This window comes from Mesocricetus auratus, unplaced genomic scaffold, assembly GCF_017639785.1.
Source record: "Mesocricetus auratus isolate SY011 unplaced genomic scaffold, BCM_Maur_2.0 Super-Scaffold_100014, whole genome shotgun sequence".
Classification (NCBI taxonomy): domain Eukaryota; kingdom Metazoa; phylum Chordata; class Mammalia; order Rodentia; family Cricetidae; genus Mesocricetus; species Mesocricetus auratus.
The window spans coordinates 23,169,066-23,196,127 of NW_024429197.1; the positions used below are offsets into that span (position 1 = coordinate 23,169,066).

Genomic DNA, 27,062 nt, shown 5'->3' on the forward strand with positions numbered 1-27,062 from the left:
GCATGTAGTATGCACACAGAGAAGGCATGCAGTGTGCACACAGATAAATCATGCAGTGTGCACACAGAGAAAGCATGCAGTGTGCACACAGAGGAAGAGTGCAGTGTGCACACAGAGAAGGCATGCAGTGTGCACACAGAGAAAGCATGCAGTGTGCACACAGAGGAAGAGTGCAGTGTGCACACAGAGAAGGCATGCAGTGTGCACACAGAGAAGGCATGCAGTGTGCACACAGAGAAAGGAGAAAGCATGCAGTGTGCACACAGAGAAGGCATGCAGTGTGCACACAGAAAGCATGCAGTGTGCACACAGAGAAGGCATGCAGTATGCACACAGAGAAAGCATGCAGTATGCACACAGAGAAAGGAGAAAGCATGCAGTGTGCACACAGAGAAGGCATGCAGTATGCACACAGAGAAGGCATGCAGTATGCACACAGATAAATCATGCAGTGTGCACACAGAGAAGGCATGCAGTGTGCACACAGAGAAGGCATGCAGTGTGCACACAGAAAAGCATGAAGAGTGCACACAGAGAAAGAGTGCCTAGCACGTCCTGACATACATGGCCTACTACCTAGTCCCTATCACCTTGCTCCCACTCTCCTAAATATCTAGCGTTACAATTAGAGACACTACCACTGTTTTCACTGAAACTTCCATGTTAGGATAGCATCACTAAAATATAGAAGAAGATAGGTGGCTTGAGAGATGACTCAGTAGATAAAACTCTTGGTATTTGAGAATAAGGACCTAAGTTCAAATCCCCAGTACTATACAAAAGGCAGGTGCAGTAGTGTGCACCCATAACTAGGTAGAGGCTTCAGTGTTGAACAGAATCCCCCATTTTCTTGTGCATTTGTCAGGGAATAATACAAACTCTCAGACAGTGGTTCTCCACCTTCCTAATACTGCAATCCTTTAATACAGTTCCCCGTGTTGTGGTGACCCCCAACCATAAAATTACTTCATTGCTACTTCATAGCTATAATTTTGCTACTGTTGTGAATAATAATGTAAACATCTGACATTCAATTCCAAGGGGGTCATGACCCACTTCTCTAAGGAACTAAGACCTGAGCAGGGTGACCAATCAGCACATTTGGTCACTAACAGAAGCTAAATAGAGAGGAGAAGGGAACCTAATTTTATTATGTTTCATTGAGAACAACAGCTCCTCTCCAAGCCTACTGGAGGCAGCAGTGACCCCTTCTTCTATACCCTTCACCCACCCTATATTGTAGAAGAGCCACCACATCCCTACGATGCCCTGAAGTATACACGGGTGGGCTAAGCACCAAGTGAGACTGGGCTTCTAACAGGTAGGTGGTTGGAGTGGGTTTAAAGGAACATCCATATTCAGGGGGTCCCACATTGGGATGCCTGGCCCGCTCATTCCCACATGTGCAGCTGTCTTACTATCCAGATGCTAGTTGTTGCAAAATGAACACATGGTGCTATTTAAAACTGACAGAAGCAGAGATACGCCAGCCCTCCCTTCTCCAGACCCAAGCAAGATCAGGGAAGTAAGTAGCTTGGTCAGGAGTCTGTGAGCTCAAAGTTCCCCTGGAACCCTTGTAGCCAGGGACTCGTGGCCAGTGTGGGATCACAACTGAGAAAGAGTGATGGCTGTTTTGTGCTTTGGGCAGATCCCTTCGGACCCGCAAAGCAATGACCCAAGTCAATCAGACAAACAGGACGTTCTGTGCCTGTGCTTCAGTCCATCAGAAGAAACCCTGATCGCCAGCACCAGCAAGAACCAACTCTACACCATCACCATGTCCCTGACAGAGATCAGCAAGGTGAGCCTCCTCCAAGGGCATCTGTCTCCTTATAGGCCACACGGAGATGCCATCAGGGGCTGCTCACCACATGGATAGAGTTTCATGCACCCTGTTCGCACCAGCAAACAGAAAACCTGAGTGTGCAGAAGCGCCCCAGTGTGGGGGGATGGGAGGCAGCCTCAATGTTGCCCATCAAATTCAAATCCCACATGTGCCGCTGGCCATTGCATTCCCAAGAAATTTAATCTGCTACCATACTTGTTCACGGCTCAAAGATGGAGATATAAAAATCTCCATGGTTGCTTTCTTGGCTTGCTTTGGAATTGCAAAGGAAGCTATCATAAGACGCTCCAGACACCATAACAAAAAGCACCGTGGAAGATGAATCTCACACTGTTGGCTGCACACTTCATCAGTAAAATATCGGTTCAGACCTTTGTCTCCTAGCAGCATGGACTCAAATGTATAAATGGGAGAAAATAGGCCACTTATAACCTCAGTTGAGGACTGTAACACATCCTTTTCCGTCATATTTTGGTGGATGTTTTCTACTGATGTTTTTGCTTTTTTTGAGACAGAGACTCATATAGCCCTACTAGCAAAGAATGGTTTTTTACTTTCCTGCCTCTACCTCTATGGTGCAGGCATCACCTCTCCAGTTTATACCACGCTGGGGATGGAACCCAGGATTTCATGTGTGCTAGGCAAGCACTCTACCAACTGAGCTACAACTCTAGTGCAGCGGTGGTTTACAGTAGCCTCACTATTCAGAGTTGAACAACCAGTACTGTAGTTAATTATAGGATATATTCATCACCTCATAAAGAGAACAGCCCTCCGCCTTCCCTCCCACCTCAATCCTAAGCAAGTACTAATCTATTTTATGGATTACAGATTTCCTTATTCTGGATACTTTTTATAAACAAAATCATACAGTACGTGGACACAGCTGCAAAAGAATGTCATTAGTTGGGACCAAATATTCAAACACATGAGCTTATAGGGGACATTTCCCATTCAAATCATGAGATTTGAAATGAGAAAGTATGGGGCCGGGGTGATAGCTCAGTGGTTAAGAGCACTGACTGTTCTTCCAGAGGACCCGGGTTTCATAGCCAGCACTCACATGGCAGGCAGTTCGTAGCAGTAACTCCAGTTTCAGGGGATCCAACACCTTCACACAGACATACATATATGCAGGCAAAACACCAGTGCATGTGAAATAAAAATAAATAAATTTAAAAAAGAGAAAGTAGTATGAAATAGAGATCATGGAAAGTAAACATGTTGCAGGGAGGGAGACCAGTGCTAGCTTGCTGGGCTGGTTCCCTGTCATTCCACAGCTACTGGGCCTAGGGGGTGTGAGTGTGTTTTAAAGCTAATAGGAATTAACTGGTAGAAACACTGTCGCCACAATTCTGAGGGCAAAAGAAGTAACAGAGGCACAGTGCCTCTGTCTCAGGAACAGAGCGGGTGTGTGTAAATTTATGAGTGAGAAAGCACAGAGTGGGTGGGGATTGTCAACCCAGCCTTTGTCTTGGTTTGGGAGCAGACTTAGTGTGTGTTCACCTCATTCAGTTTTCCACTCATCACTTTCCTCTGTCATCGGAGACAATGGCTCTGATGACAGACATTTGTAACGCCACCCCCCTCGGCCACACACCCAACGCTGAGTACTCATGTAATAAGTACAGCCTCTTTGGAAATTTGGCATTGCTTATGAGGACACTTAAAAACATTCATAACATTTACCCAGAATTCCAGATCCAGAAACGTATCTTAATAAGGAAGTAATGAGAGATACACAAAGACTTATATGTAAGGACATTCAGTCAATTGTGTTACTCTCAAATAAAAAAAATAGAAGCCACATAAACACAGATTCTCACAGAATTGGAATGGTTAAGGCCCTGGGGCAGAGAACTGTGTTGCCATTAAAATAATAAAATTTTAAAGTTCTTTTTATTTATTTATTTCTGTGTATGGGTGATTTGCTTGCATGTATATCTATATACCATGTGTGTGTCTGGTACTATAGAAGACCAGAAGAGGCCATCAGATCCCATGGCCATTGCAAGATACCATGTGGGTGCTGGAACTCACACCTGGGTCCTCTGGAAGAGCAGCCAGTGATCTTAACCACTGAGCCATCTCTCCAGCCCCTAAAATTATATGTGTGTGTGATGTTTTAGTAATTGTCCAAAGATCTCAACAAATTTTGATCATATTCACACTCCATTTCTTTCCTCAATTTCTCCCAGATCCATTCCCTACATCCCCTTACTGTCCTTTTGTTTGTTTGTTTGTTTGGCTGGCTGGCTGGCTGGCTGGCTGGCTGGCTGGCTGGCTGGCTGGCTGGTTTTTTGAGACAGGGTTTCTCTATGTAGTCCTAGCTGTCATAGAATTCACTTTGTAGACTAGTTTGACCTCAAACTCACAGAGATCTGCCTGCCTCTCCCTCCCAAGTGCTGGTATTAAAGGCCAGCCTGGTCTATAGAGCTAGTTCCAGGACAGCCAGAGCTGTTACACAAAGAAACCCTGTTTTGAGGGAGGGAGACTACCAGAGACTATCTTGAAGCATACATCCTGGCCCTCTGGCTCTTACAAGCGCTCTATTTCCCTTTCTGTAATGTTCCCTGAGCCTTAGGCGTGGGGGTTGTGTCGTAGATTTATAGTTAGAGGGGGCCATATCATGGTCAGTTAGTTATTCTCTGCATTTTGACCATTATGGGTTTCTGTAATGTTCTCTCTGCAAAGAAAGATTTCTGTAATGTTCCCCTTTGTCTGCAAACAGAGAAGATCCTTTGAGGGCAGGTGAGAGCTGCACTTACCTGTGGGTGTAAGGATCCGTACTTAGAAGTACTTAGAGAGTATACTGGTTTAGGGAAAAATGGACAGGAATAGGTTCTCTTTGTAGGTTCCATAGCCTTGCCAATATTTTGTTTTGTTTTTTGAGACAGGGTTTCTCTGTGGCTTTGGAGGCTGTCCTGGAACTAGCTCTTGTAGACCAGGCTGGTCTCGAACTCACAGAGATCCGCCTACCTTTGCCTCCCAAGTGCTGGGATTAAAGGCATGTGCCACCACCGCCTGGTCCCCTTTCCAATATTTTTAAATAGTAGTGTGTTAGGAAAGCCACATGTAACATCAAAACAATTTGCCTTCGCGTGATTTCTGTGTGCACAGGCTACCTGAAGTTACTGGGTACTAATTCACACTGAAGGACACAGGCAGCCTGCTGCTCACCCTGCTGGATCTCATTCTGTATGGTTTCTCCAGGGAGAGCCTGCCCATTTCGAGTACCTGCTGTACCCGCTGCACTCAGCGGCCATCACTGGTCTAGCTACCTGCATCCGCAAACCCCTCATTGCCACCTGTTCTCTGGATCACTCCATCCGCATCTGGAATTACGAATCAAAGTAAGCAGGGAAAGGCTCCACTGCTGTGTGTTTACAAAATGTCTATCAGTAGGCCTGTTTATGCAGAGTGTTTTCATTAGAGAGGTTTACAATTCAGCAACCTAGAAGCTTTCAGCTGGAAAAGCCTTTTTCTAAAAACCAAATTATCTGTCTGCCAGTCTTCCATGTGCTAGAAAATTACTCTATGGCTTACTAAATGTTCGCTGCGTGGCAGACACTATACTAGACCCTAGGTACACAGAGGTAAGCACGCCACAGTAGCACACCTCCGTCCATTAATGCCTCTGTCCCTCCAAGTCTTCTGTCCCTCTCCTTTCAAAGCCAGGCCCTCCTGCTGCTGGGATCTCTCTAGACCTTTGGCTCCTCCTCTTTTCCTCCTCACTGCCCCAGCCACCCCTAGCCCCCTACCAATAATAGGATCTCCAAACCCAGACTGCATCCAAATTCTCCTTTACTCTTGTGTACAAGGGGCTGCTGGGAGAAATTGCTTGTATACTCCTTGTAATTCTCAGACTCTCAGCTGGGCTGTGTGTTCCTTACTGGATGGTATTTTGGTCGGTTTTCCCGTTGGCTGTACTCCATGCCCAACATTTTCTCTTAGCAACCAGAATCCAGAAAACAGTGACTGCAAGCCATCAGATAGCTCAGATACACAAAAGCAAATAAAACGGAGGACTTGAAAGGGCTAGGGTTCAGCTCGTAACTCAGTAACTGGCCTTTCTTGCAGCACACTGGAGCTATTTAAGGAATACCAAGAAGAGGCATACACCATCAGCCTTCACCCCTCTGGACACTTTATTGTGGTGGGGTTTGCTGACAAACTCCGCCTTATGAATCTGCTCATTGATGACATCCGCCCTTTCAAGGAATATTCTGTCAGAGGATGCAAAGAGGTAATGACCAAGGGACCAAAGTCTCTCTTACGGTGCTTCAGAGACGTAAAGCAACAACCTGTGCTCTCTCGACAGACTCGTGAGGCACATGGCTGGTTCCGTTCATGCTTTTCTACACCCACCAAAATCATTTTGCTGGACCTGAAGCCTTGTAGATTCCATCTGTGACAGGACTGGGCATCTTAATTAAGATTAGAGGAAAAAAGCAATCCCAAGATGAGCTCCCAGCCAGAGAGTAAAAGTGGAGATTGGGAGGATCTGGGGAAACAGTGTCAACAGTGAGATGCAGTTGCAGTCCATCAGCTTTCCCCCAGGTGGCTTGAAGAAGCAAGACGGTGACGGAAAGCGTCACCTCCCCCCGCCTGAAACAGTGCTTCTGCAGACACCGTGAGGCTCTGTGACAGGAGCAGTGTAATGACTAGTAGACACAGCAGCAGCACCGTATTGGCACGATGAACTACAGGATTGTTGGTGGTGTCCGGAAACAGCCCTTCCCCACCCCCACCCCACTCAGAGCCCTGCCTCCACTCAGATGCTCCCCCTCTTTCTTGCTCCCTCCTCCCTGCAGTGTGCCTTTAGCAATGGAGGTCACCTCTTTGCGGCAGTCAATGGAAATGTGATTCACATTTTCACCACCACCAGCCTGGAGAACATCACCAACCTGAAAGGCCACACAGGGAAGGTAAGTCAGTGGCCAGTGGCCAGGGTAACAAGGGGCACTGAGACATGTACTGTGCTAGTCAAAGGGGACTCCTCTCCTGACAGGGCTCACAAAACACCTACAAAGACACATTGCAAAGGTTCAATGAAAGAAAAGCATGACGGTTGCTGAAGAGGCGGAATTAATTTAGGCTGTGATGTTTGCAAAGGCTTGGTCCTGAGGCAGTGAATAAAGGTTACCTGGACAGAGCTGGTAGTGATAACCATTACACATGAGAATACTCCCCCACCCCACAGACAGGCAGGGAGTGTCAGAGGCGTTGAAGAGTTTGGGGGGATGGGATATGGGTATCAGGCTGGTGCACGGGTGAATTGAGATTGGAGAGGTTTGCAGGGCCCCCAGTGCATAGAACCTGTAGATCTTCCAATTTCATACTGTGTCTTCCTTGGTAGCCTTTTATTTGGGTCCATTAACAACTAGCGTGTGTCTTTTAGAGGTGAAGACAGGGTTAAGATGGCAGAGGACAGTGACTCAAGTGGGACTGGCTATTTTCACCAACAGGAGCCATTGGGTCAGGAGATCGGCTACTTACAGGAAAAGCAAATGTTAAAGATTATAGGAGCCAGGTCTACAAATGTGGAGAGAGGGGAAAGCCTGGGATTAATTTGTGGTTCAACTGAAATTAGAGGCAGTGCCGTGAATTTTTAATGCAGGAGAAGTAGGCAGATCCAAAAGAGAGGTAGAAGCAGGCGTTCTGTGCACTGAAAGGGAACTCAAGGCCAATTCTATATAATTTATTCCCCACAACGGAAGTATAACAGTTATTAGGTCATTTTCAAGGTCAATATTATCTAACCCAAAGATCAGAAAGACACTGCAGATCTACACACTTTGTGAGCACAGACTGAGTAACCTCAAGACAGCAGTCTCAACACCAAACCTAGCAGCAGCATGCGGTTGTTACACATTGTGACCCTGCAGGGTTTTTCCCTGGAATGCAATAATGGCTTGACATGGAAAACCCATCTGTGTAATCCACTGTATTAACAGGATAGATGAGGAAAACAGTTTCAAAAATAAATGCTTCAACCTCAAATATTATTATCACACATAGATCCATTCAGTTCTACCCTTTGCTGTATTATATGTATTTTATTTACTTTCGTTTAACTTTTTATAGTGTGTGTGTGTGTGTGTGTGTGTGTGTGTGTGTAAATCTGAAGAGTCAATTCTCTCCTTCTATCATATGGGTCCCAGAGTTTAAACTCAGGCTATCAGAGTTGACAGCAAGAAAGCTTACCCCATAAGGCATCTACTGGCCCTGTATTTCATTTTTAGAGTCATTCTTGCCGCCTGTATCTTTTTTTTTTTCATGACAAGGTTTCTCTGTGTAGCTTTGGAGCCTTTTCTGGCACTTGCTCTGTAGACCAGGCTGGCCTTGTAGCTCTGTCTGTCTCTGCCTCCTGCGTGCTGGGATTAAAGGTGTGTGCTACCACACCTGGCTTATAAGACACTCTTTTGATTACTACTTTATTTAACTTTATTGTGTCTTAAAAAGAAGTTGAAAGAAAAACAGATGAGTATAATTGTAAAAAGTTTTAATATGAACCTTCCATATGTTAGAGAGTAAAGAAAATTTGACACCGAATCACACTGTCTCTTGGTGGCTTATGAAATTATCAATTGTGTTTTCTTTGGTTCTTGTTGTTAATCTCAGTGCTTTAGCCCCCCACTGCCTCTGTGTCTCCTTACTGATTGTCTGACAGAAGTCACATGGTAAGCTTGGGCTGTTCCTGCTGTGGACCAGTTGGGTTTCTCTTAGGTTTTCATGCCATTGGCTGGAAGTGTTTTGATTGTGGTGTGTCTGGATGAGAGTCTCTTTGTGGTTCTCCTACGTGAAATGCACTATCATCCTTGCATGAGTGCGTTCTTGGTTTTCAACAGGTTTTGACTGCTTTCAGCATTACATACGTATCTGTACATTTTCCTGATGCTCTTCTCTCTCCTCCTGGTACTCCCAACCCACATTTGCTGGTGTATATGATGGTGGTCACTTTTGGACTCTTGTTAGCTTTTCTTAAACATCTCTGTTTTTTTCAGATTGCAAGATCACTTTTGGTCTGTCTCCACGGTTCCCTGCTCAGATCTACCATTGAGTCCCTCTAGTGACATTTTTTATTTTGGCAGTTACACTTTAACCCCAGGGTATCCATTAGTTTCTGAAAATGCCCTCTCCTTTTGGTGTTGCTAACTGGATGAGCCGCGTCATCGCTTCTTTAAACTCCTCAAGCGTGGCTTCTGTGCTCCTTTGGACATGTTTACATCGGCTGCTCCCAACACTTCATCTGCTGAATCAGTCTGGACACCTTTCACGACACTTTCTTTGCCTCCCTGCTCGCTTCTGTCATCCTCTTTTTGGGCGCACTATTTTTTGAGGGATTTGTTGGTTTGTTTCTTATGTTTCCTAATTTTTTGCTGGCTGGCTATTTTAGGCACTATACTCCAGCAATTCTAGATCTGTATTTCTGAGAGCTAGTGGTGGATGGGTTAGCTGGTAGGATGACTGACAGCTTGTTTGTTCAGTGGAGGAACTAATTCTGTAAAGCCTTTTTCCTCTGCAGTGTGCAGCTTTTAATGTCCCTGTTTAGATCTTTTTCTGTTGGGGTTTTAGCCTTCGGTTTGCCCGTGGATGGCCTAAGGTACTTATTAATCACAGATTTCCCATAAGCCTACCTAGATTTCTCATAATCCCACTTAGCTTCTTAAGTTTTTAGCCTTTACTACTAGGTTGGCGGGGGACTTGGAAGCTGCTTTTGACTGTGAGGTTTTTGCTCCATGGTCTGCAGAGATGGGCAGTTTGGATGTGTCCTCTCTGGTTCTACCTGAGAAGGCACAGCCTTAGTCAGGAATACATTCTTCCATGCTGCCACGAGTGAGCGCGTCTTTACATGTCAAGCCTGGATTCTTGGAAGGCATCCTTGAATCAACAGAAGTTACTGTTCAGTGTGTGGTGGACCACACTGAACTTGTACCAGAGGAGACTTGCATCTGAGTCAGTGGGGCTTCAGGGAGCTTAGGAAATGGAAACAGCTTCCGTGTTTCCCACATCCAGCTCCCCGCTGCAGGCACACAGCCTTGTAGCCCCCAGTGAATTTCAACCATCTCTTTCGTAAGATCTCTCTTAGGAAATTGTGCTGCTCTGCTGTTTTTTCCTTACATCACAGCTACCAGCCACCTCTTTGATCTCTCACCAAGATCTCCATTGTTTCAGATGTGCCCAGGAACACAGAAGTCTCTAGATTCTGTTGCAAATAAAGTCAGTCCCTGGCTGTCACACAGTGCTTTGTCTCAGCAGCTGTCTCTCCCTGATGCAAAGCCCTTACACCACTGCTTTCCCAGCGGTGGCAACCCTACTTTGAGTGGAAACTTCAGGGCGGAGGGGGGTGACAGGAACCCCTGATCTTCCCCTGGTCCTCATAGTAGGGAACCTCCACCCATAAGCCCACCGGAGCATCAGCAGTGAGGTACCATTGCTCTTGGCCTGTCTGCATCTAGACTGGAGCTGCTTCCCTGAGGGACTGGCTGGGGGAAGGGAACCAGACATGTCTGTCTCAAGCCTCTGCATTGTGGGAATAGCAGATGTCAGCATCCTTTCCTTCCTAGGAAACTGCACTGATGACTGGAGGTTGGCGTGTCCCCTTGGCAGCTGCTGGCCCAGTACACAGTAGCGGCTTTTCAAGGGCACAGACACCACAGGCTCCTCTTTCAGAGATTGGGGAGATTTTCTTGGATGAATGTTTCTCCATCATCCCATGCCCTTCAAACAAGTTTCTGGGGACTGTGACTGTACTCATGTGCATGTATGGTTTGTTTGTTTGCTTGGTTGCTTGTTTTGAAATGGATTCTCTGACTAGACTGCAGCCCACCTAGTAGGTTAGGTTAGCCAGCAAGCACCAAGGATATGCCTGTCTCTGACGTCACAAGTTTGTACCATTATGCTGGATTTTTTTATTTTAATGTAGGTCCTGGGTGTCAAACCCAGGTTCGCATGCTTGCATGGTGAGCCACTTACCAACTGAGTTATGCCTCCAGCCCTAAGTGGTGGTTCTGATTATTTTTACCAGTTAACTTAGGTCACTGGAGAAAGTAGCTGATATCCTCACACTGCCATTCTACAAGTCTATTCTCAGAGCTATTGTTTGCAGTCTCCTATGAATATTTCAAAACTAAAGGGGTTCTCAAATGGGGCTGGAGAGATAGCCTAGCAGTTAAGAGCACTTGTTGCTCTGGCTGAAGATCTAGGTTCATTTCCCAGTACCTTCATGGTGTCTCACAACCATCCATAAGTCCAACTAGTTCCAGGGGACCTGACATCCTCTTCTGACCTCTGCAGAGACTTGTAACCACAGCCAAGCCATGCATTCACATAAGATAAAGTTATATTACAAAAGTAATGTAAGTCAGTCTGCACTCATAAAGTGAAAGGGAGTGGGAGTACATTGTTCCCAGCATCTTACAACATTTGCATCTTAGAAAACAGAATGTTAATGCAGCCAAGAAAACATGTTTTGTCTTTAGACAGACCTCTACCAAGCGCAGACATTCTGCCTTAGTGTAGTGGAACCCCCAGGTTTTATCTCCCCCAAGTGTGTGTGTGCACCTGTGTGTGTGCACCAGCGTGTGCGCACCTGTGTGTGTGCATGAGTGTACACTCTTCTCACCCAGTTGTGTCTGCATCCCTTGCAGATCCGTTCAGTTGTGTGGAACTTAGATGACAGCAAACTGATTTCTGCTGGGACAGATGGTGCTGTGTATGAATGGAATCTGTCCACGGGGAAGAGAGAGACCGAATGTGTACTCAAGTCCTGTAGCTACAATTCTGTTACTGTCTCCCCTGATGCCAAGGTTATCTTCGCTGTCGGATCAGACCAGACTCTCAAGGAGATTTCAGATTCTTTGGTGAGTCCACCCTCCCCCTCTCTGGCTGTTCCATGGCTTCTGATAGAACACATGAGAGAGGACCTTCCTTCATGGGACAGTGCCTGCTGTGTTCTCCGTTGGGTCAGCTCAGTTCGTCACTCCTTGATCCTCCTGATTGGATCAAGCTGTGGGTCCCGTTGCCCTTTCCATTTTGCTTGATGTCTGGAACTTCCCATTTACCCCACACACATGAAAATCAGCAACATCTCTAAAACACTCTTAGGCCACCAAGATGGCGCACCTAGTAAAGACACATGCCACCAAGCCTGACAACCTGAGGTGGACCCCTGGGACCACCTAGTGGAAGTGGAGAGCCAGTTCCCACAGGTTGTCCTCTGATCTACACATACCACCGCCACACACACCATTTTGCACATACACAAATTTAACTTTCAATTAAGCTGAGCTCTTGCCAGAATAATGGTCCACCAGGACAGGGCTATGTCCCCTCCCCTTGACATCCCTACTAACTGGTGAACTGCCTGACCCACCCCCCCATACACACACACACACACACACACACACACACACACAATCATCATGTGGGGATAGGTGAGCAGGTGGGTGAATAAGCAGTCATGGTAGAAGAATGAATGAGTTCCCTGAGAACATAGTTTGGACGCTTCCTAGATAAATTTATGATTGTCATCTTGTTCAAGCTCTGAGGTGTGTTGGCAGCATTGCTGTCAAGAGCTAAAAGTGAAATCAGGCTGCCACTGACCACACTTATGAGTTGAGGCAAGTTACTTCCTGCCTCGGTGACTCATCTTCTAATTGTCTTAAATGTAACTGTAACTTCCTCAGGGCTTTTGGGAAGACCAGATGGGTTGCAACAGGCAAAGGATATAAGACAGTGTTTGTACATGGTACCCTAGGAGTTATGGCCATTCCATTTGTATTGTTCCTAACACAACTGGCTATGAGTTAAGAAACCAGAGCTAGAGAGACAGCTCAGTGGGTAAGAGCACTTTTTGTGCAATCGTGAAGACTTGAGTTGAGGTCCTAGCACCTAGGTGTGGCCATGTGTATCTGTACTCTCAGTACTAGACAGGTGGGGACAAGACAGAGAGAAAAGTATCATCAGGGCTCGCTGGTCATCTGTCCAGCTCCAGGGTCAGTGAAGAGACTCTGTCTCAAAGGCATACGACAGAGTGAAAGAATAGGATGGCTAATGTCATGCTGGCCTCCATGTACTCACATTGATGTGAACACACACACACACATACACACACACACACACACACACACACACACAAAACTGGAGAAGTCCTAATGGGCACAGTTGCACACACCTATAATCCCCGCATTTGTGAAGAAGCAGATGGGTCTCTGAGGCCAGCCTGGTCTACCTAATATGTTCCAGGCTACACAGTGAGATCTTGTCTCAAAAAAAATAATGATAACGATTAGGACCTCTGAACTGGGGAGGTAGCTGAGTGGAAGAGGGCTTGCCTAGCATGTGTGAGGCCTGGGTTGCAATCCCAGCACCACAATGAAGAGGAGGAGGAAGAGGAGGAGGAACTAACAAGTATTTGGTTTGGGCCTTTTATGTGGTGGACACTACACCAAATACTGTAAGGAGTAGAGGAAAAAGTTAATAGAATTCCCACCCCAAAGATGACACTGGCACACTGGAGACACAGCTTAGCCCCTCCCACTGAGCAGACCTGCCTGTGTTCTAGATCCTTCGAGAGATATCAGCATTTGATGTCATCTACACGGCCATCACCATCTCACATTCGGGGCGCATGATGTTTGTGGGCACTTCAGTGGGAACTATCCGTGCCATGAAGTACCCCCTGCCTTTGCAGAAGGAATTCAATGAGTATCAGGCTCACGCTGGTCCCATCACGAAGGTGAGAGGTGGCTCCCCACCAAGTCCAGCCCAGGCTCTGGCTCACAGACCTTCCGGCCTTGGCAACTACTCAGTGTTGCTGGTTTCTCCCCACTCCTTCTCTCTCTGCTCATTTGTCCATCTGTCACCCATTCACCAGACACCTGTTGGTATTCATACCCATGTTGAAACGACTAGGAATTTATCTAGGAAGTAATCAGAGTCACACCTAAAGATCGTTTAACACAAAATTACAACCAATAATAAACCCTTGGCCAGCCTGGTCTACAGAGTGAGTTCCAGGACAGCCTCCAAAACAATACAAAGAAACCCTGTCTCGAAAAACCAAAAAAAAAATGTATTGCCTCCTTTATTTGAATTAGATGACATGAAAGATGTTTAATTATGTCCTGAATTCAATACTGACTTAGCATCTTGGTTACTTTTCTGTTGCTGTGATAAAATGCCTTGGCCAAGTCAACTTTCAAACAAAAGTGTTTAGTTTGACTTCTGGTTTTAAAGGGCTGGAGTCCACAAGGGCAGAGTGAAGGAACAACTGAAACTCATGTCTCGACCAACACCATGAGGCAGAGAACAGTGATGGGAAATGCATGAGCCTTTTGAAACCTCAAAGCCTGCTCCCAGTAACACACCTCCTCCAATAAAATCATGCCTCCTAAGCCCTCCCAAATAAGTCCACCAATTGGGGACCAAGTATTCAAATATGTGGGCCTATGGGGGACCACTCTCATTCAGTCCACCACACTTACCCGTAGGCACTATACACATTAGAGAAGGGTTTTTCATTATAAAATGGTGAGTTTCTGTACCAAGCCTGGGTATTGGGTCCAAAGTAAAGGGTGATGCTATAGTCCCATCTTTCCTGCAGATCTACTGTTTTGTGATAAAAATCATTTCTTGTTGTAGAAACAATGTATATTCATGTTAGAAGTGAGACCTTTATAGTAGCATCATCATTCATATTCTGATACCATCTTCCCTCATATATATTATACATATGTCTAGAATAAAGATCACACTGTATGGCCATGCTTTCGAAGACTGCTTCTTAAAACTTTAACATTATTGTAAAAATGTTTCTGTGTGATTGAATGTTCCTCAAAAGCAATGCTTTTCTAGAGACTGGAGAGATGGCTCAGTGGTGGAGAGTGTGTGTTGCTCTTGTAGAGTCCAGATGAACATTTACTGACATAGCTCCCCTCTTGTTCACCTTTGATCTTCCTTCTGGATGGCTGTGTCTGAGACAGGCTATCCCTCAGTCTTACAAGGTTAACAAACACAGCTTAAAACTGGGAGTTAAAAAAAAAAGTAAATCAGTCTCCAGGGGAGTCAAGAAGCCAACTCAGCTTTCAAAGACTCTTGTAGGCAGCCAAGTATTGACTAGGAACCCAAAGCCCAGGAAAATAAGATCATTAAAATCAAGACTAAACTAGGCCGCTTGAACATGGGTGTCAGTTGGGGGGCTTGGGCAGTCTATGGGGCCGCTGGCAGTGGAACTAGTATTTATACCTAGTGAATGAACTTGCTTTCTGGAGTCCATTCCCTATGGAGAGATACTCTCTCAGCCTAGATACACAGAGGAGGGCCTAAGTCCTGCCTCAAATGATGTGACAAACTTTGATGATTCTCCATGGGAGGCCTCTCCCTCTCTGAGGAGTGGATGGGGGGTGGGATGGGGAGATGGTGGGGTGAATTGGAGGACAAGAGGGAGACAGAACTGGGATTGGTATGTAAAATAAGATTGTTTTAAAAATAAATTAAATTTTAAAAAATAAAATTGACTGAGGCAGGGGAATGATCACTCTGTTCCCAAGCTCAATTAGGGACTATCTCAGATGACAAGGGATAAATTCTAGGTGAAGGGCCTATCTCAGATGACAAGGGATAAATTCCAGGTGAGAGGAGACAGAAACATCCTACAGTCACAACCATAGATCCATGGTTACCCATGGGTACCTCTGCGCCATTGGTGTAGTGAGAACCACATTGAAGCAGAGACTGAAATGATGATGAGTCACGTCTGACATGCCGAGGCACGATGAAGAAAAGCACAGGCTCGGCTAACCCTCCTCCTCTGCATGTGGTGACACCAAGAAATCATCCCTGACTACATGGTAGATGCCATAAGAGTGAAGCTTTTGGTTCTTTGCTTTTGAGTAAGCTGGAAATTTTCTCTCCCCAAACACTGACCCCTCATACTCCATCAATGAAGAAATTTGTTGATGCACCAACATGCTTCTGTCTGATTCTCCTGATAAAGAGCATGCAAGCCCAGTGAAGTGTGCAGGTTGCATGGACCAAAGCCTGTGCAGTAGCCAGCTCCTCCCCGGGCATCCACAGCCCCAGAAAACTTCTTCTCAATGCTCTTTTCCTCCACAGATGCTGCTCACCTTTGATGACCAGTTCCTGCTTACTGTCGCTGAGGATGGCTGTCTGTTCACCTGGAGGGTCTTTGATAAGGATGGCCGGGGAATCAAACGAGAGAGGGAGGTGGGCTTTGCTGAAGAGGTGCTCGTGACTAAAACAGACATGGAAGAGAAGGTAAGAACCAGGTCTAATGGGGAAGAACACAGAATTCCTTTGCATACTATGTTCAGAGGGCTAGCATCTAAGGTCCTCTAAAGGACCAGCTATACCCAGGCCTGGTGCAGACTGCCACAGCTCCCTTCACACCTCCATCCATGCCCTGCCAGCTAACCAGCTTGGAACCACATGACTACGGCCACCCTCACATTGCCTGTCTGACTTATTCTGTGTTTGAGTCCCATGACCTTGCTTTCTTCTGGCTCCAGTGTAAGAGTGGGAACCATAGTGAGGGACTTTTTTGGGGGGGTTTACAAAACAGGGTTTCTCTGTATTGTTTTTTGGAGGCTGTCGATCCAGGCCGGCCTCGAACTCACAGAGATCCTCCTGCCTCTGCCTCCCAAGTGCTAGGATTAAAGGTGTGCGCCACCACCACCCGGCCATAGTGAGGGACTTAAAGAAAATCAGTGCACATTCATAAGATTAAACTATCACATGCTCAAGTTGTATCTGTGAAGCATAACAATTTCTAGTGCATGGAACCTTCATTCTAAAACATGTGACCTGGGAGAAGATGGCTCAGGCAGGCAAGTGTAAAGACCTGAGGTTGGATCCCCAGCACCCAGCTGGGCACAGAGGCCAGCATACAGAACCCCAGAGTTAGGGGTGGAAGAAGCCAGAAGACCTGGAGCTCACTGGCAAGACAACCTGACCGAACTAATGAACCCCAGGCCCAACAAGAGACCTTGTCTTAGAACACAAACTTGAGAGTAACTGATGAAGACACCCAGCATCAACCTCTGGACTACACACACACACACACACACACACACACACACACACACACACACACGCACGCACGCACGCACGCACACCATTAACATGCATGGACACTCACATACATACTTCTGGATACCCCTGTGAAAAAGACACTGTTGTTCTCCTCCATGACTCGAGTGCTATGGATCAACCTGATTCACAGAAGTTAGTGCTGGATCCCAACTTACTGCACTAGTAAACAGCAGGCCCAGAACTGGATTCCAGATTGAATCCGAAGATGGCTTTCAGTCCCTATACCAAGGGAACCTGCCTCTTGTTTGTAGAGTTTGTAAGTTCAGCACAGTAAATGTTTTGCTGAAATCTGAGTGCATAGTCCTGGGCACAGTTCATGAATGAAGCTGCATGTCTGGCTCTCAGAGAATCCCAGAGCTACACTATCATTGCCTCTCAGAAAAACTGAGTATCTGAGTGTGCTCCCTATGGTTAGCCAGGCTCTGGGCATGAGTGTTTGGTTGCAAGCCTAGCCTTTAACAGCTGAGCCATCTCTCCAGCCCAGCATGAGTGTTTGGAAAAGTCAGACAGGCGTGCTGTGATCAGAGAGGAGAGAGACAACAAAACTGCCAGAACAGCCAGGCAAAGGCACGGCAGGACGGAGGCCCTGGTGTTTCCTGGACAGCCCTTCCAGAACGCCCTGCAGCTTTCTCTATGAAAAGCAGAGGAAGGAGGGAGGGAGAGAGAGCCTAACCTCCTTGTGGCAGACAGACATGTCTGCACTCTCTTGTTTTCTTCTCATTCCTCCCAGAGGGCAGAGAAACCAAACAGGAAATGCAGGGACAAGCTCAAGATCTGACAGTCTGGGCTAACTCTGACCCTGAAGCCTGACCCCTGACTTCTGACCCCAGTCAGGCCTGACAGCACTGCTGCCACCACAATGAAAGCATCATCAGGATGAATCTCTGCAAACCTTTTCCTGCAGTGACATTCCACATTCTCCCCAGGTCCAGCTCCATCTCTCCACTCTGTGACATTCCAAGTAACTGTCTCTCACCCAGGGATTCACTCACTCAGTCAGTCGTTTGGATGCACATGGACATCCATGTGCTGGCCACAGAAGCAGCTGCAGTGTGCCTGTCACAGGCCACTGTCGCTGACACTGACACTGCCAGACGAGAGATGCAGAGGGGTCCCTCGGCCCGTAGCCTGGGAGGACAGCCAGGGAAAACAAACCCGGGAAGCAAGCTGCAGCAGTGCAGGGAAGGACCCCACCCCAGGCCAGGTTGTATCAGAGGAGGCAAGCCCCACACAGAGCCTTTCAGAACAAAAGCCCTTCCGTATGGAGCAAGCAGTGTGTACGGAGAGGTACAGAGGGGGCCTCTGGGAAGATGTGCCTAGCAGCTACGAGCAGAATGTGTTGCTGAGAAGAGAGCTGGAGAGAATCAGAGAAACCAGAGGCCTTTTGCGTGTGTTAGGCTGGAAACTGCCGGGGAGGACCACAGGTATCAGCATCGTGACAAGACTCCAACCCTGGAAAGATACTCTCTGCAGCATCGTAGAGACAGATTATAGAAGGCCAGAGAGCAAGCACCTCGAGCATCCCACATCAAAAACTGGACCGTTCTCAGCAATATGTCACCAGTTCAACACAGGCCGTGGGGCCACCGATTCACCTGCCGAACCTTACCAGTGTTGACAGTATTGTTGCATCTGTCGGCAAACAGGACTGTGAAGCCAGACAGGCCAAACCCAGTGCTTTAGTATAGCCACCTGGGGAGCCTTCCAACATGGCCTCCTCTCGTCACCGCAGAGCCAGACAGGCACCACACTTTCTAGAATCTCTTTCTATAGCCTTTCCATTCCTTCATGCTTCCCCCACCCCCACCTCAGCTCAAGGCCCTACGGCCTCTCACCTGAACCCTGCAGTCACACTCCAGCTAGTCACCTCACCCCTCGTGTATTCTGTGTATACACCACCCTCAGAGCCCTGCTGACACCAAAGCCAGCTTAAGGGGGCTGGCCGAGGCTCTGTGGAGGCCCTCTAGTGCCTCAGCCACACTTCGTACATGACCTGTAACACCCCAGTGGTCTCCAAGCTCAGACTACTCTCCCTCTACCTCCTGTGGGCACCAAGCCACATGAGGACCCACAGTGGGCATCCTTCCTCTCAGTACCTCCGCCATGCTGAGTCCATACCTGGTACCAGGTAGGAGTACAGAAACAAACTGTTCCTTGTCGTCATGGAAATAAGGGAAACAGACCAGCAAAGGGGGTGTGGGGATGCAGTCAAGAAGAAAGTGTCTGTGTCCTCCCACTCCTCCGCGTTGGCTCTTCAGGAAATGAGGGATTTGCATATTACAGGACTTTGAGAAAACTTGGGGTGCAATGGAAAAAGACCAAACACTAGCGACTAGACAGTAGAATCGGGCGCTATGTTAAAGCAATAGTGATGGCACCAGCTACTGGCACGAAAGACATGAGTGGGGACAGTGACTGTGTTATTGGGCACTTTTGGCTGCCTCAGTAGGCTGTGAGTTTCATGGAGACATTCAGCAAGTATCTTTTGGGTTTGCGGTGTAGCCCAGCATAGAACTCTTGATGTGAAGCCCTGGCTTTGATTGGAGTACCAACAGAGAAGGAGAGTATCTCCAGTATCTACTAAGTTTTAGCTGTGAAACCAACAAAGACATCAGCCTGTGGGGAGCTTAAATTCTAATGAAAGAAAAAGACAGCGGAATAAAGAAAGTAATAAGCAAAGCCTTCAATAATTACTAGGTGCCAATATCTGAAGGAATAAAAAGCAGAGCATAAGATGGCATTAAGAAGGAGAGTCAAGCTGGGCGGTGGTGAACACGCGTCTTATCCCAGCACTCAGGAGGCAGAGGCAGGTTGATCTCTGTGAGTTCGAGACCAGCCTGGTCTACAAGAGCTAGTTCCAGGACAACCTCCAAAGCCACAGAGAAACCCTGTCTCGGAAACCCTCCCCCCGCCCCCAAAAAAAAGGAGAGGCAAGAGTTCTGTGCTGAGAATGGGGGCGGGAGGGTAGCAGGATTAAATAGAAGGTCCAATTAGGCCTCACTGAACAGGTAACGTTCATGTCACTTTGAATGACACATGAACACTATTGGCACGCAGTGGGGCCATTGAGCACTCTTAATCCTGCTTCCTTCTCCCAAAGGCTCAGGTCCTGTTGGAGCTGAAGACGCGTGTAGAAGAACTGAAAATGGAGAACGAGTATCAGCTTCGGCTGAAGGATATGAACTACTCGGAGAAGATCAAGGAGCTGACGGACAAGTTCATCCAGGAGATGGAGTCCCTAAAGACGAAGAACCAGGTGTGTCTGAGAGCCTGGGCCCGAAACCTCAGCAATAGGCAGTTCCCATGCTGCGAGCTCAGCCAGCTGCACGGCCTAAGTGTTATGAGAAAGCCCGTGGGAAACCTTGGTGGATTCCATGGCGGGCGAGGATGACCAGGAAGACAGAGCTTAAGTTTTATTAGAAAGGGAAAGGGGGGTGGGGAGAAAAGAGAAAAAAGGCAAAGAGACAGACAGAGGACAGGAGAGAATAGGGAGACAGAGAGAGAGAGACAGAGACAGAGACAGACAGAGAGAGACAGAGAAAGAGAGAGAAAGAGAGAGAGACACAGAGACAGAGATACAGAGAGAGAGAGACAGAGAGAGAGAGACAGAGAGAGAGAGGAGTGTGGTGGGCAGGGGTCTTTCTTTTAAAGGGGTCCTCTGCTCCTAGGCTGACCAGGGTAGTGCCTGGGTACATTCTGCCAGGTGACAGGGGCAGGCCAGCATAATGCCTGAATCCTTACACTAAGGGTGTCCGTCCTGTTCAGTTGTGGCACCCAGCTGCTGGGGGAGATGAATAGGACACAGGAGTCAACAGGACAGACAGATATAAAGCTTCCCATGTGAGTGGTACTGCCGGGCTAAACAGTGCATGTAGAAGAGGTAATGTGTGAGTATCCCCCAAAGCCGCTCTTCTAGGTAGCTTACCTTTTGTTTCTTTTTTTTTTTTTTTTTTTTTTTTTGGTTTTTACGAGACAGGGTTTCTCTGTATTGTTTTGGAGGCTATGGGTCCAGCCCGGCCTCGAACTCACAGAGATCCGCCTGCCTCTGCCTCCCGAGTGCTGGGATTAAAGGCGTGTGCCACCACCGCCCGGCTTACCTTTTGTTTCTAATATACTTTAGGAATTTCCAGATTCTCTATGGTGAGAACTTTTTATTTTTGTGACCAGGGAAAACTCTTTTTTTTTTTTTTTTTGGTTTTTCGAGACAGGGTTTCTCTGTGGCTTTGGAGGCTGTCCTGGAACTCACTCTGTAGACCAGGCTGGCCTCGAACTCACAGAGATCCACCTGCTTCTGCCTCCCGAGTGCTGGGATTAAAGGCGTGTGCCACCAACGCCCGGCTGGTGGGAAAACTCATTTTTAAAAAAAATGGTGGCGCACGCTTTTAAATCCCAGCACTCGGGAGGCAGAAGCAGGTGGATCTCTGTGAGTTCGAGGCCAGCCTTGTCTACAGAGTCAGTTCCAGGACAGCCTCTAAAATACAGAGAAACCCTGTCTCAAAAAACAAAAGCAAAAAAACAAACCAAGAAGTAGCAAGAGCGCTAGGGAAGGGACTAGCAGCTGCGTTGCTCTCTAGATTGCCAAAAGTAAAATGTCTTAACAGTTTGCATTTAGGCTTGGCCCCAGAATTTGTGAGCCTGTCTTTATGCTGTGCCAAATCTGCCTGACCTCTCACCACCTTGTGGCTCAAGGAGCAGTTGTGCTGGTAACTTATCTTCATGGATCTGTTTGGTTAAAAAGCCCTTGGCTGTTAAATGTATTCGTTCATTTATTTATAATTCTCTCAGTCAGGCATCAAGTGTTAGTTCAGTTCATAAGCCAAACACAAAGCCAGGCCTGGAGGTGGTACCCTCAGCCTGCCAGGAGCTCACATCCATACTTACATGTGAACATCCTGAACTGACAGCAATGGCCCCGCGGGACACAACTGGGGCGGGTGTTGCGGTTTTTCTGTTCATTCGTTTGTTTGGTTGGTTGGTTGGCTTCGTTTCTGAAACAAGGTCTCACTTTGTATCTCTGGCTGTCCTGGAACTGTAGAAACCAGGCTGGCCTCAGACTCACAGAGACCTGCCTGTTTCTGCCTCCTAAGCACTGGAATTAAAGGTGGGTGCCACCACACCCAGCTATCAGTAGTAGATGATTGGAATGAATCTCTGATTTTTCTCTTTAAAACCTACTTGATCCATGTCCAAACCCCAACCCTTCCCTGACGAATCCATTTTACCATGTGTGCATAGAGAGCAAAGCATACTCGTCTCCAAGCAAATAGGATGTCTGCAGAGGGGGACGTGTGCTCAGCAGAACAAGGTCTGGTGCAAAGTAAGGGCTTGAGAAAAACTTATGAATGAAGATGATAGTAGCTCTTGTCCTATTGGTGCCTTTGACAGATAAGAAAAGGCTACTCTTTGTTTCAGGTTCTAAAAACAGAGAAAGAAAAACAAGACAACCTTCACCGAGAACGCTTAGAAGAGCTCCTGGAGAAACAAGGACGGGAGCTGCAAGACCTGGGTAAGCCACAAGGGGGAGCCACATGGCTGAGGCATAGGCAATTTAGGGACAACCATCGGAATAATGCCCCCAGACACAGCAGAAGTCAGGGAACGTGATTCCGTCTATGAATACACTACTTTATTGGAACTCACCATGGTTTTCCCTCCTGTGTATTTACCCATTCCTCAAAGCACGAACATGCCAGTGGGAAGTTCAGGTTTGGAGCTTGACAGACGGCCTGAGTCCCAGTCTCAGCATTTCCTTGCTGCATGTTCTGGGGGCTCAGCTTGGTCATCTATAAAATGGAATTACTCAGGGCATTTTCCGGATCCTGAACTTTCAAATGCCTCCTACCAGTACTTTCATAGAAATGATTTTTCTAGAGTTGGATGCAGGGAGCTTGGCCACCTGGTGGGCTATAAAGAGGACAATCACAAGAGTTAGGCAAGCCTTGGACCTTGGATCTGGAGGTGGCTGCCCCAGCTGGTGTGGGAGGAGCAGGAGAGGTGTCGTATGTGCACCGAAGTCTGGTGCTGCCTGCCCACACAGCGCGGACCCTCCTGTCTCTCCCCAGAATGCTGCAACAACCAGAAGCTGCTCCTAGAGTATGAGAAATATCAGGAGCTGCAGCTCAAGTCCCAGAGGATGCAGGAGGAGTACGAAAAACAGCTCCGGGATAACGATGAGACAAAGAGCCAGGCCCTGGAGGAGTTGACCGAGTTCTACGAGGCCAAACTCCAGGAGAAAACTAGCCTTCTAGAAGAGGTGATCCCAGGGAGCCGAGCTCTGCATCCCTCTGAGAGAAAGGGCTTGGGGGTGGGGAGGTAATTAGAGCCACTCTTTGGTCAGCCATTTGCCTGGCAGCTACTGTGTGCAGCAGCACTGTGTCCTGGGAGTCCAGCATGGGCACAGAAGACAAGGTTCCTGCCCTCAAGGCAGTCTCATCTTGTGGGGTGGGGTGGGGTGTAACTAAATTTACAAATACAATTACAGTGGTCCAAACCTCTCTAAAGATATGTCTGGGCCCGGTGGTGATGGTGCACGCCTTTAATCCCAGTACGCAGGAGGCAAAGGCAGGTGGGTCTCTTGAGTTCAATGCCAGCCTGGTCTACAGAGCGAGTTCCAGGACAGCCAGGGCTACACAGAGAAACCCTGTCTTGGGGGACAAAAAGGTGGGGGGGGTCTGAAGCCTGAGCGCCATGTGAAAAGAGGCACAGCAGGTGCACAGGGTGTGGTATGTGGTTAGAGAAGGTGGTGGACCCTGAGGCCTGACCTGCTCAGGAGACAAGGGAGACAGGAAGGAAGTGGACAGACAGAAGACAGGACAGGGCCCTGGTTTCCACTTCTGGAATTTGATTCCTCTTCCCTTCCACAAGAAAGGCTCCTGTGCTCTTGTCATCCAGGCTCTCCTAGTACAGCACCACCAGCCCCTTCTCCCTGCTCTCCCTCCCGCTCTCCCTCCCGCTCTCCCTCCCGCTCTCCCTCCCTCCCTCTCTCCCTCCCTCCGAGACAGGCACAGGAAGATGTTCGACAGCAGCTTCGGGAATTTGAAGAAACCAAGAAGCAGATTGAGGAAGATGAAGACAGAGAGATCCAAGACATCAAAACTAAGTATGAGAGGAAGCTTCGGGATGAGAAAGAATCCAACCTTCGGCTCAAGGGAGAAACGGGCATCATGAGGAAGAAGGTGCGGGCTGCCCCTCGTGAACCAGGGTGGGCCCTGGAAGCGTCACAGAGGAGACGGGGGCAAGGGGCAGATAGGCAGAAAACCCTGGGTGGCCACGCAGGTCCCACCTGCAGCACAAAAGGGCTGCAGCCTCAGAAGAGACCACATCTGGCTTCCCCTCCTCTTTGGGGGAACAATCTGGCATGAGACTGGCTTGGATCTCACTGTGGAATCCAGTCCTCGAACACGTGATCCTCCTGCCTCTTCCTCCCAGGTGCTAGGACTTCAGGAGTGTCCCACCGCCTCCATACCTGACTCTTTCCTTCCCTCCCTTTAACGTGCTCCTTGTGCACAGGACTCTGGAGCTGCTGGAAATGGAAATGAGGTCTAAGGATGAGGCAGGCAGCAATTCAGCCTGGAGAAGACTTGACTCAGGCAGCTCCTGCTCAGACTCCTCCTTAGAAGGGGGAGTATAAGGTGGCGTGAGGGGGGAGGGCAATAAGATACTTTGTTTGCAACGTGAGGCGGCAACTACTACTTTGTTATCTGACTGCTCAGAGAGGGAAGGTGCTCATTCACAGATCTCTGCAAGAGCTGCAGCACTTCTTCTATGGCTAGCCACAGAGAAGCCGAGTTCAGAGCAAGCCCATTCGGAATCAAAGCTTCCTGTTAGAAATCAAACTGTTGTTAATGACTCCCAGAATAACCAGGTTCTCCTTTCCTGGACATTACTACAGCAGCTCGCATCTGTGACCTTCACCTATGCTCAAGACTAGGTAGTCTTGGAAGCTTCTCTCTGAAGCTTTTGTAGACAGACTGTTCTCTCCCACAGGCAATAGACCTAGGCATGATTATGCTATACTTCCATCATTCATCTGACTCATCTGACCTGGGAAAATACTGAACTGTCCCAGAGTCTCCAAAAACTCACTCTCTGAAACAAACAAAATAAACCTCCCATACCTGTAATAAGTCCATGCCTGTAATTCCAGTACTTAGGAGCTGAGGCAGGGGACTGCAAGTTCTCAGCCAGTCTGGCTGCATAAAGAGTTTGTCACCTTAAAGTAAGAGGGAAACAGTCACCTCACTAGGAAGGCAGAGACAGGCAGATCTCTGAGTTTGAGGCCAGCCTGATCTACAGAGAAAGTTCCAGGACAACCAGAGCTACACTAAGAAACCCTGTCTCAGTTTTTTTTAAAGGAAAGGGTAAATTAAATGTGACGTTGTGAAGAAGGGAAGTGTCAGAATTGGGAGGGAAGCAAGAAGCAAGAGAGGGTAATGGAGGGGTGAATACGACCACAGTACATTGTGTGCAAGTATGAAATTTTCAAGCATGGGGGACTGGGGAGATGGCTCAGTGGTTAAGAGCACTGGCTGCGCTTCCAGGGGTCCTGAGTTCAATTCCCAGCAACCACAAGGTGGTTCAAAACCATCTATAATGAGATCTGGTGCCCTCTTCTGGCCTGCAGGCATATATGCAGGCATTTATTTTATGTACATAAAATAAATAAATCTTTTAGAAAAAAGAAATTTTCATGTATGGACAATTTAGAAAAAGACTTCCTCCCTACTTGTCCCCCAAAATACAATAACAGCAATAACAAAGCCCACTCCCCAAAACCCATGGATGTTGAGTGATGTGGGTTTTAGTTCCCTGGGGGAGGGCTGCTCCATGCACAGTTGAGCTGGGGGGACAGGGATGAGCTCAGAGGCCCCAGGGACCTTCACGTGGCTGTCCATGTCTCCAGTTCAGCAGCCTGCAAAAGGAAATTGAAGAGCGCACCAACGACATTGAGACCCTGAAGACAGAGCAGATGAAGCTGCAGGGAGTCATCAAGTCCCTGGAGAAGGACATCCAAGGCCTCAAGAGGGAGATCCAGGAGAGGGACGAGACCATCCAAGACAAGGTGAGGGCTGCGCCCTGCCCTCCCCAGCCACTGCCCAGAGGGACCCGGGCAGAGCTGGAAGGGCCCTGGCTTCTTAGGAATCAAGGAGGAAGAGTGGTCTATGAAATGCCCGCCCGCTGTGTGTTTGGCATCGAGCTAATTGGTGCCAACACATCACACTCAGTTCTGCCAGCAACCCAGGGCTGTGCCTCGTGAAGCCAGGTTCCAAGAGGCTGAGTTTAATGCCCAAGGTCTCAAGGTTTGTAGGGACAGACCTTGGGTAAGAACCTGAGCCACCTGGCTTCCAGATCTCTGCTTTCCACTGAACCAGGCACCCTAGGATGGCCCACTTGTAGTCCGAGGGTAATCCACCTGCCATGCTGCCCATACGGTATTGGTAGTGCTGGCCAGAAGGGGACCCCCACGGGGTTGGTCCTGTAACTACTGAGAAACCCAGGAAGGTGGGAATCTTTTGTTCTGAATACTCAGCTAACAGGCACATATATTTTCTGTGGACACACCGCTACAGCATCCAGGATTTGCTATCCTCCTGTGCAAACCCAGACTCCATGCCCACATTTCCATCCACTCTGCATCTCTTGCCTCACCAGACAGAATTCTCCTGTGACCACACAAGGGCTTCAGTGTTAGATAAGTAGCTTCCGGCACAGGTCCTCTACTGACCAGGCACTGTGCCATCCTGTTTTCTCCCGGGACACGGGGGCTTGTAAGGATTCGGTGAGCTAGTGCCTGCATACTGTTTCTGCACAGGAAGTCTTGTATAAGGTGTAGGCTTTGGAGAAGGGACAAGGCCCTCTACAGATTCTCCGAGAGGGAACTCACAAGAAAGAAACCAAGCACTCCTACTGCAGAAAATCATAGCCCCAGAAGCCTCCACATGCCTGGTCCCAGCAGCACAGCTGACAGAGTACAAGTGTAGTTAGGTCATTCTCCCACTGAAAAGCCTTCAGTAGCTTCCCATGGCCCACAGCAGCCATCAGTGAATGGCAGAGCATTAGATGGTAGATGCTCAGGCTTTCCAGGCCATATGGCCTCTGT

General features: G+C 47.9%; 1 protein-coding gene across 4 annotated transcripts in view; it reads left to right on the forward strand.

Annotated features, from left to right (window-relative positions):
* The window catches only part of Cfap57 (cilia and flagella associated protein 57), a 72,253-nt gene that overhangs the window by 19,922 nt on the left and 25,269 nt on the right, over positions 1-27,062 (forward strand). For 3 of the 4 annotated variants that reach the window (XM_005083869.4, XM_021235131.2, XM_040756800.1), the window contains exons 6-17: positions 1,649-1,801; positions 5,060-5,199; positions 5,927-6,092; positions 6,661-6,774; positions 11,500-11,712; positions 13,416-13,589; positions 15,968-16,129; positions 20,064-20,219; positions 22,376-22,469; positions 23,026-23,216; positions 23,965-24,138; positions 25,866-26,024. In XM_005083869.4, coding sequence (XP_005083926.1) covers positions 1,649-1,801; positions 5,060-5,199; positions 5,927-6,092; positions 6,661-6,774; positions 11,500-11,712; positions 13,416-13,589; positions 15,968-16,129; positions 20,064-20,219; positions 22,376-22,469; positions 23,026-23,216; positions 23,965-24,138; positions 25,866-26,024 — 1,896 coding nt within the window. The remainder of the gene's footprint in view (positions 1-1,648; positions 1,802-5,059; positions 5,200-5,926; positions 6,093-6,660; positions 6,775-11,499; positions 11,713-13,415; positions 13,590-15,967; positions 16,130-20,063; positions 20,220-22,375; positions 22,470-23,025; positions 23,217-23,964; positions 24,139-25,865; positions 26,025-27,062) is intronic. The other variant, XM_040756799.1, reaches the window with a different exon arrangement.